At 43.7% G+C, this 9578-nt stretch overlaps 1 protein-coding gene across 1 annotated transcript in view; it reads left to right on the top strand.

Moving 5' to 3' along the window:
* LOC102752677 (FRAS1-related extracellular matrix protein 2) overlaps positions 1 to 6670 on the top strand; it is a 190962-nt gene extending 184292 nt beyond the window's left edge. The window contains exons 5-6 of the mRNA XM_015564903.1: positions 4668 to 4793; positions 6243 to 6670. Coding sequence (XP_015420389.1) covers positions 4668 to 4793; positions 6243 to 6505 — 389 coding nt within the window. The 3' untranslated portion in view covers positions 6506 to 6670. The remainder of the gene's footprint in view (positions 1 to 4667; positions 4794 to 6242) is intronic.
* Positions 6671 to 9578: the final 2908 nt, after the last annotated feature.

Raw genomic sequence — 9578 nt, 5'->3', positions numbered from 1 at the left:
ACCACCCCCCCCGCCCCCCCACAGGCCCTGCTCTGTGTGTGACGGGGTAGAGCCATAACCTCCCCACCGGCCCTGCCCTGAGTGTGAGAGTGGCGGCTCCTCAATCCCCTGATCGGCCCTACTCTGTACATGACAGGGTATGGAGCCCTAACCCCCTGATGGGCCCTGCTCTGTGAGTGACAGGGGGCATCTACCCTGAGCGTGACTGGGGGTGGCATCGCAACCTACCAATCCACCCTTCTCTGTGCATGACAGGGGCTTGCGCTCCAACTCCCCAATCAGCCTTGCTCTGAGCCCCACCAGAGGCTGCACCTAGGGATTGGGCCTGCCCTCTGCCACCCGGGAGCAGGCCTAAGCCAGCAGGTTGTTATCTCCCGAGGGGTCCCAGACTGCAAGAGGGACCAGGCCGGGCTGATGGGCCCTCCTCTCCCTCCAGTGCACAATTTTTTTGCACCAGGCCTCTAATTATATATATAAAAGTCTAAGTGAGTGGCTGACTGGCCAACCAGCAGTATGTATGACTCACACTGACCACCAGGGGGCAGACACTCAACACAGGAGCTGTCGAGCAACAACTTTGCAGAGTGCCCTCTCACACTCCGGGACCCTTGGGGTGTGGACAGACTGGCACCACTCCAGGTGCAGGTGGCCAGGGAGGGACCACGGGAAGTTGGCTCTAGGTCATGTCTGGCCCATCTCGTCCAATCCCACCCCACCGGCCACCTTCTAATTAATTTTCTTTCAATGTGCATGAATCCATGCACCAGGCCTCTAATATATATATATATATATGGTTGAAAAATAATGTTAATTAGAAAGTCTACCAGGAAAGTCTTTCTTCATCTCTCCTTTTCTAGTTTTTCTCCCACAGACCACACATTTCTTCCAGAAATTAGTCAACATAAGACCTAAATTTGCTGCTAGACCTATTTACCCTCTATTAGACCAAGTAGAGGAGTAGATTCCAGAACTAACAGCAAGCTCTAGACGCCCAGATTTCTTCTTTATTTATAATTTAAACCCATTGACACTAACAAGAAGTCCTGGCTGGTTTAATTAAACTTTTATGAGCCATAATGTAGGAGAAACCAACATTCAGGTATTCAAGGTATTATACTAAAATCCCATACATGACTTTTCTTAGTTACTAATTTGAAAAAAATATATGGCCACTATAGATTAGCAATATAGAATAAATATTATGTATGATCAATTCTGTCTTGGTCAGCTGGGACTGCTAGAGCAAAATACCACAAACTGAGACAGACATTTACTTCTCACAATTTTGGATGCTGGAAGTCCATGACCAAGTTATTAATGAGAAGCTTCTTCCTGGCTTGTAGTCAGCCATCTTCTTGCTATATGCTCACATGGCCTTTTCATAGTGCATGTGCTTGGAGAAAGAAAGAACTCACTCTTCCTCTTTTTAAAGTACATTAATCACATCATGAGGGCCCTATCATTTAAAAAAAACCAACTTTCTATTTTTATTTTTTTATTTTTTTTCTTTATTGATTAAGGTATTACATATGTGTCCTTATCGCCCCATTGTCCCTCACCCCCCTGTTGTCTGTGTCCATTGGTTAGGCTTATATGCATGCATACAAGTCCTTTGGTTGATCTCTCCCCTTACCCCCACCCTCCCCTACCAATCATTTTGACCTCATCTAAACCTAATTATTTCCCAAAGGCCCCACCTCCAAATACCACCATGTTAGAGGTTTGGACTTCAACATATGAATTTTGAGGGATACAAACATTCAGTCCACCAGAAAGTTTAATAAAGAAATGAAACTTTATGTAATATTTCATACTAATGTCATACGGTAACCTGAGAACTGCCAACCCCAAGGTAATAACAGAGTTAATTTCTGTAAGTCATGGAGATTCATTGCATACTTGATTTGAATATTTCTTGGCACTTTGTATAATTTTTTTTACTGAAGTTTTATGACAATTTCTATGTTGAAATTTTATATTTGCTAAAATCCTACTTCATAATAGTAGGAATAATTTTTACCCTTACTCAAACTCATCTTGAAAATAAATAAGAAAACATATTTCCCTAGATACCACTTTGTTCCCATTTAAAGCAAAACTTGAAAGTAATGTCCACATCTATTGTCTTCCAGTTTGCTCCTACCACTCCATCAGTGGCAGCGGGGGATGGGGTCAGCTGGCGAGCAGGCAGCAGTAGGGGGCGGGGCTGGCCAGCAAGCAGGTGGTGTTGAGGGGTGGGGCCAGCAAGTGAGCAGGCCTGCACTGCCCCTGATCACCCCACTGGTAACTTCCCACAGAGGAATCCTGAGGATAACCAGAAGAATGAATGGCAACCTCTCTTTGCTCTTGCACAGTCCTCTGAGTCCTGCTGTGTTCCCCTTTAACTGACCAAACCAAAAGCCAGAGCAAAAGGAAACTTTGATGTGGTTCACATTAGTCAGTTCCAGGGGCACAAGGCAGGGTGGAGAAGGATGGAACATGGACCTCGAGGGCCTGTGTTCATGATTCCAGTGTTCTTTTTTTGTAATATCAGAAGCAGTGTAGCTTACTTTATAAAAAATAAAACACAAATCATTTTCTGTGTATATATGAGACTTTCAGTGAAACAGACTCCCTGGAAAATACCAACATAATCTGTTTGGGGGTTAGCATGTCAAACTACTGAACTAATTGTGTTGTTTAACTAAATCTACTTTTATATGGAACAGTGTTTTTTTCAATAATTTATGCCATTTTTATTATTTAGGTAACCTTTCATATACCTTAAAATGAATTATTGAATCTTATTATCCTATCTAATAAAGAGGGAATATGCTAATTGACACTCATGCCATCACAAAGATGACAGTGCTCACAGCCAATAAGGAGGGAATATGCTAATTGACTGCCAAGCCTTCCAAGATGGTGGCGCCCACAGCCACAAGATGGCCAGCAGGGGAGGGTAGTTAGGGGTGACCAGGCTGTCAGGGGAGGGCAGTTGGGGGGAACCAGGGTGGCAGAGGAGGGCAGTTGAGTGGATAAAAAAGCTGTGGGCAGTTGGGGGTGATCAGGCCAGCAGGGGAGAAGTTAGGCATCAATCAGGCTGGCAGGGACAGCTGACTGGCTGGTAGGTATGATGCACACTGGGAGCAGACACTCAACACAGCAACTTTGCAGAGTGCCCTCTCACACTCCGGGACCCCTCAGGGAATATCAGAGAGCCAGTTTCAACTCAATCCCTGCAGGCCAGGCTGAAAGACCCCACCTGCCAGAGGGACCCTGCTCACTCCACATACACCCCAGGTGCACCTGACCAGGGAGGGACTGCAGGAGGTTGGCTCCAGGGTGTGTCCAGCCCATCTCGCCCAGTCCCGCCCCACCGGCCACCTTCTAATTAATTTCCTTTCAATGTGCACAAATCCGTGCACCAAGTCACTAGTATAAATATAATATTGTATACTATTTATTACTGTTATTTCTTCAGGGGAAGAAATAAACCACAAACTTATTTCTTATGCCTGATGAATACATTAATGAATTCTAAAGGAAATGCTATAGTTTTTTTGAGGCAAACTTCATTGTCTTTATTTTTTAATTTATTTTTATTGTTGGGAGTATTACAGATGTACCCTATTTTCACCCCTTTTCCCCCCATCCAACTAGCTCCCACCCACACCAGCCTTCATTTCACTATTGTTTGTGCCCATGGGCTACTCATATATGCATATAAGTTCTTTGGTTAATCTTTTTCCACCCTCTTCCCCCCTTCCCTCTGAGATCTGTCAGCCTGATCCATGCTTCTTTGTCTCTGGACCTATTTTGCTTATCAGTTTATTTGTTCATTAGAGTCCACATATAAGTGATATCATATGATACTTGTCTTTCTCCACCTGGCTTATTATGCTTAGCATAATAATCTCCAGGTCCATCCATGCTGTCTCAAAAGGTAAGAGATCCTTTTTTTACAGCTACATAGTATTGCATTCTGTAAATGTCCCACAGCTTTTTTATCCACTCATCTACTGATGAACACTTTGGCTGTTTCCAGATCTTAGCTATTGAAAATAATGCTGCTATGAACATAGGGGTATATATATATTCTTTATGATTGGTGGAACTACTATTTTAAAAACAACAAACAAATAAAGAAACCAAGTGTTGAACAGTGGATTTTTTTTAACTATTTAAAAGGAGCACATTTGGGGTTAGAAGAACAAATATAGTAGACTTAGTAAGATTTCAGTTTTAATCCTGTCTTACCAGGAAGATTCCTTGACAAATAAGTTCAACTCTATGAGTCTGAGCTTCCTCATCTATAAAGTAAGAGGTGAGCAAAAATACCATCTTAGGTCTCTTCCAACTCTAAAATTTGACTACTTAATTGAAAGGTATTGATTAGTGCCAAAAGAACAAAGTTGGATTTCAAAGGAAGCATGTCAACAGCATTTATTAATTGAGGAAAAATAAAGATAAAGGCAATGTTAGCTTTTATTTCTAGGTTAAGAATTCACTAGTTCAAGGCTTGCATGCTGTTTAACAACTTGTCCCCTCTGCTTCTTCCTTCTCCTCACCCTGTATTATTCTAAAAGAATATCCAATGGGGGGAATCAATCATTAGAGAAATTTTAATTTGCATAGAATTGTTTCAGCGATGAGAAACAATGACTGTGATTGTGTTTTCTCCTTAGAACCAACTGTATTTATTCCCCAGTCGGAATACTCCATTGAGGAAGATGTTGGTGAACTATTCATTCCCATCAGAAGAAGTGGAGATGTGAGCCAGGAGTTGATAGTGATCTGTTATACACAGCAAGGTAGTTGGAAATACACCACCCCCCAAAGATAAAAATAAGCATCTTTAACATGTTGGCATGTTCACCATGGTCCTCTAAGAGGATCTGGAAGGACTCTGCTGCCTCTTACACAAAAATATTTTTTTCACTTGGTTTGCTTACTCTACTGTTCAATGCTTTGTGGGTTATAAGAAATTGAAGGTCCCTCATTCTCCCCATCAAGGCTGCTGAAGTAGACGGTAGTAATTATTAAAAGAGAAAACAAAACAAAAAGAGGCAAAGAAATCACTAGTATGAAAGAAAATTAATTTCATACTAGTTTGAAACTCATTGCAATCAAATTTCAGAATATTTCTTTTTGCTCATGGGCTGAAGTGTCACCAGCCCATTCATTTGCTTTCTGGTGCCAATTTCATCAGTTTCCCATGTTTTCTGTGATTGGTGTTTACCCTGTACCACATATTAACATGAGAGGCCACAAGAGGCATATTTTATAATTATAATTTCCATAGGGTTAAAAAGCAGTTATCAAGAAATCTTTCCTCACCATTGTCCTCTAAGAGGATCTGGAAGGACTCTGCTCCCTCTTACACAAAAATATTTTTTTCACTTGGTTTGCTTACTCTACTGTTCAATGCTTTGTGGGTTATAAGAAATTGAAGGTCCCTCATTCTCCCCATCAAGGCTGCTGAAGTAGACGGTAGTAATTATTAAAAGAGAAAACAAAACAAAAAGAGGCAAAGAAATCACTAGTATGAAAGAAAATTAATTTCATACTAGTTTGAAACTCATTGCAATCAAATTTCAGAATATTTCTTTTTGCTCATGGATGAGCATCCTCTGAAAGGTGATTTTATATAATTAAAATTAATACATAATATTCATTAATATAACTTAATATTTATTTAATATTCTGGAAAATAAGTAGACTTTCTAAGGATGCAAAAGAAAAAGTAATATATGCTGTTGATATCTGAGCTGATCTTTAAAATTTCTATTAATGTATATGCATTGACAGGTAGTAGAGAATAGTGATTAAAATTATTGCCTTCAGGATCAGCCTTCAGCTCTGGGTTATATAGTTTAACCTATAAGCCTAGATTACCAAATGCATAAAACCCAATAGAGTAGAATGGTTGAGAGGATCAATGAGGCAATGCCCGTAAAACATTTGGTACTTTATCTGCACACAGTACGCAATAGGAGCTATTATTTTGTAATATTGTGTTGTTCTAATAGACCACTGGCAGAAAATAGAGAAAACATTTGAAACTTAATATTTGTCATATGTTTGATACCATTGTGAAGTTAATGTGTGATACTAGATCAGTATAGAAGTGCTATTGCACTTTCTAGGGGTGTTAATAGATATTAATTGACCATTGAAATGCTGCGTGTGAAAATTATTTTTTGAAATATCCTTGTGATATGTTCTACATAAAACATCTTTTGTATTTTCTCTGCCTCAAGGAACAGCAAGCGGAACTGTGCCAACATCAGTGCTGTCCTATTCTGATTACATATCCAGGCCTGAGGACCATACTAGTGTCATCCGCTTTGACAAACATGAGCATGAGAAAATATGTCGGATTGTTGTGATTGATGACTCCTTGTATGAAGAGGAAGAGACATTCCATGTCCTTCTGAGCATGCCTATGGGTGGTAGAATTGGATCAGAATTCCCAGGGGCTTGGGTTACAATCATCCCTGACAAAAATGATGGTAAGTACTAATACACCTGAAAAGTATTCTTCTTTCCAGGCAGATGAACATTAAGCACAGATTTCTAGACAAAAAAAAAAAAAAAAAAATGACAGTGTAAAAAATACGACATGCACATTAATTTTACGCTTGATTTTATGGTATGATTAAGTTTCAAGTTGGCTGTATCATACAATTTGTCTTCGTTAATTTAATATTTTTATTACATTTATTGGGCTGACACTGGTTCACATAAATATATATTTCAGGTGTGGGTTTCTGTTACAAGATCTATATATTGCACTGTGTGCCCATCACCCGAAGTCAAATCTCCTGTCTCTTCCAGGGGGTTCTTGTCCTATGAAATATGAAGAATAAAATTCGTGGACTATAAGATTTTAAATAAAAATCTGGAAATTTATTAAAAGCATATACAAACTCCCCCTAGGAAGAGGTCCCCAAGGGGGACCCCCTGGGGAGGGGACCTTAAATTGGAAAAACCTTTTCTCTCTCTCTCCCTCAAATGGGAAAAAATATAACCGATTCTAAGGTTCTTTGTCTCCGGATTTATAAAGGCTCCTAGCTCTTTGTCTGAACATGACCCTTTCTAATTGGACCCTTCCTTAATTTATGACCCCTGTGCTTTCCTAATTGATCATTCTTCTGCAGAATATCAGTTTCAAAGGTCAAAGCCTAGCTGCCCCACTTCCTCTCCCCATTATCATTCAACATTCCTCTACCCTCTGTGAAATATGCCTTTCTCCCCCCTTATCTTATAACATTTCTCTATCCTCTGTGAATGTGGATTGAGGTATCAAAGTGTTTTGTTTACTTCTTGGATTTGAGGATCTAGTTCTCTCCATTCCCTTCTCCTTTCTTCCTTCTCTGCAATGCCTATAATTCTAATATTGCTTTTTCTGATAGAGTCAGCTAATTCTCGTAAAGCTCTTTCATTTTTCTTTATTCTCAGATCTCTCTATTCTTCCCTCTGTGTTATTTCTTTTTCCCCCCTCTGTGTCATTTCTTGATTCCTATCTTTGATATTACTAATTCTTTCCTCCAGCTGGTTGGCTGTTTTCTATGCTTAGTAGTTCACTCTTAATCTCCATCATGGCATGCTTCATTTCCAGGATTTCTGATTGGATCTTTTTTAGTTTTAATCTCTTTGGTAAAGTACTCCTTTTGTTCATTGATTTGTTTTCTGAGTGCATTGAATTGCCTTTATTTTCTTGCATCTCACTGACTATATTCAGAACTGTAATCTTGAAATCTCTGTCATTTATATCACATATTTCCATGTATTCCAGCTTGCTTTCTGGGGGGTTTAATTTTCTTTCTGATCATCCTCATTACCATGGTTATTTATGGTACTAAGGGCCCACTGCATGAATTCGTGCACCTTGAAAGGAACTGTGGGCCGAGAAGCTATGGTGGGCACAGGGGTGGGTCTCGGCCCCTCCTGTGTACCCTCCCCAGCCCCTCCTGCCACGGCCCCCAATCCCTTATCTGCCGGCAGCCCTGCTCCTGCTGTTGCCGTTCCTATACACTGATGGAGCTGGCTCCACTCACATCCATTGATGGTACAGAGCTATTGGGGCTGATTTCAGCAGCAGGTGTGAGCAGGACCGGCACTGTGAGTGGATGCGAGTGGCTGCTGCTGCCCTGATCGCCTCTCAGGAGCAGGGGGAGGTAGAGAAGCCCTCAGGGGCAATTAGGGCTGGCAGCTGCCGCTTGCACCTTCTGATGGCGCCACGTAATTGGGAGTGGCGCTGGCTGCAGGTGCGAGTGGGGCTGGCACTGGCAGCAGGTGTGGGTGCCAGGTGGGACCATGGCACGCGGGAGCAAAGAATTTTCAGTAACCACCAGAGACTCACCCTGATGACAGTGACCGGTACCCCGCCTTGGTCTGGCACCCCCACTAACCTGCTGCACCATCCTGCTGCAGCCATGCCAGCCATGATCTGTGCATGCTGTGTGAGCAGGACCGGCACTGTGAGTGGATGCGAGTGGCTGCTGCTGCCCTGATCGCCTCTCAGGAGCAGGGGGAGGTAGAGAAGCCCTCAGGGGCAATTAGGGCTGGCAGCTGCCGCTTGCACCTTCTGATGGCGCCACGTAATTGGGAGGCAGGCAGAGATGGTTAGGGGCAATCAGGCAGGCAGAGGTGGTTAGGCACCGGTAGTCCTGGATTGCGAGAGGGATGTCCGACTGCTGGTTTAGGCCCGACCCCACAGGGCCTAAACCAACAGTCAGACATCCCTTCTCACAATCCGGGACCACTGGCTCCTAACCGCTTACCTGCCTGCCTGATCGCCCCTAACCTATTAGCCTGCTCACCTCCAACTGCCCCCCCATTGGCCTTCTCACCCCAACTGCCTCCCCTTGCTGGACTGATTGCCCCCAACTGTCCCCCCCGCCAACCTGATCACCTCCAACTGCACCCCCTGCCAGCCTGCTTACCCCTTACTGCCCCCACTACCAGCCTGCTCACCCCCAACTGCCCCCACTGCTGGCCTGCTTGCCCCAAACTGCCCCTCTCTCTGGCCTGATCACACCCAACTACCCCTCACTGCTGGCCTGCTTGCCCCCTACTGCCCCCCCTGCCGGCCTGTTTGCCTCCAAATGGACCACCTGCTAGGCTGCTTACCCCCTGCAGAACCCCCTGCCAGCCTGCTTGGCCCCAACTGTCACCCCCCTGCTGGCCTGCTCACCCCCAACTGCCCACCCTGCCAGCCTGATCACACGAACTTCCCTCACCTCCTGGCCTGATCACCCCTAACTGCCTCTGCCTCGGCCCTGCCACTATGGCTTTGTCTGGGCGGCGGCCATGGAGCTGGCTGGGGCGACCAAGGAAATCAAGCCTCCCACCCCCTCCACTGTCTCCATGTCTCCAGCCAGTGCTGCCATCTTTTCTGTGTCAATTTGCATATTCCCTCCTTATTGGCTGTGGGCGCATCCATCTTTATCGTGAAGTGATGGCTAATTTCCAAATTACTCTTTTATTAGATAGGACTAGAGGCCCGGTGCACAAAAATTTGTGCACTTGGCGGGGAGGGGGGTCCCTCAGCCCAGCCTGTGCCCTCTCGTAGTCTGGAACCCCTCGGGAGA

The sequence above is a fragment of the Myotis davidii genome, unplaced genomic scaffold, assembly GCF_000327345.1.
Source record: "Myotis davidii unplaced genomic scaffold, ASM32734v1 scaffold1761, whole genome shotgun sequence".
Taxonomy (NCBI): domain Eukaryota; kingdom Metazoa; phylum Chordata; class Mammalia; order Chiroptera; family Vespertilionidae; genus Myotis; species Myotis davidii.
The sequence above is the reverse complement of the archived record's forward strand: the minus strand, read 5'-3'. Positions and strand labels throughout refer to the sequence as shown.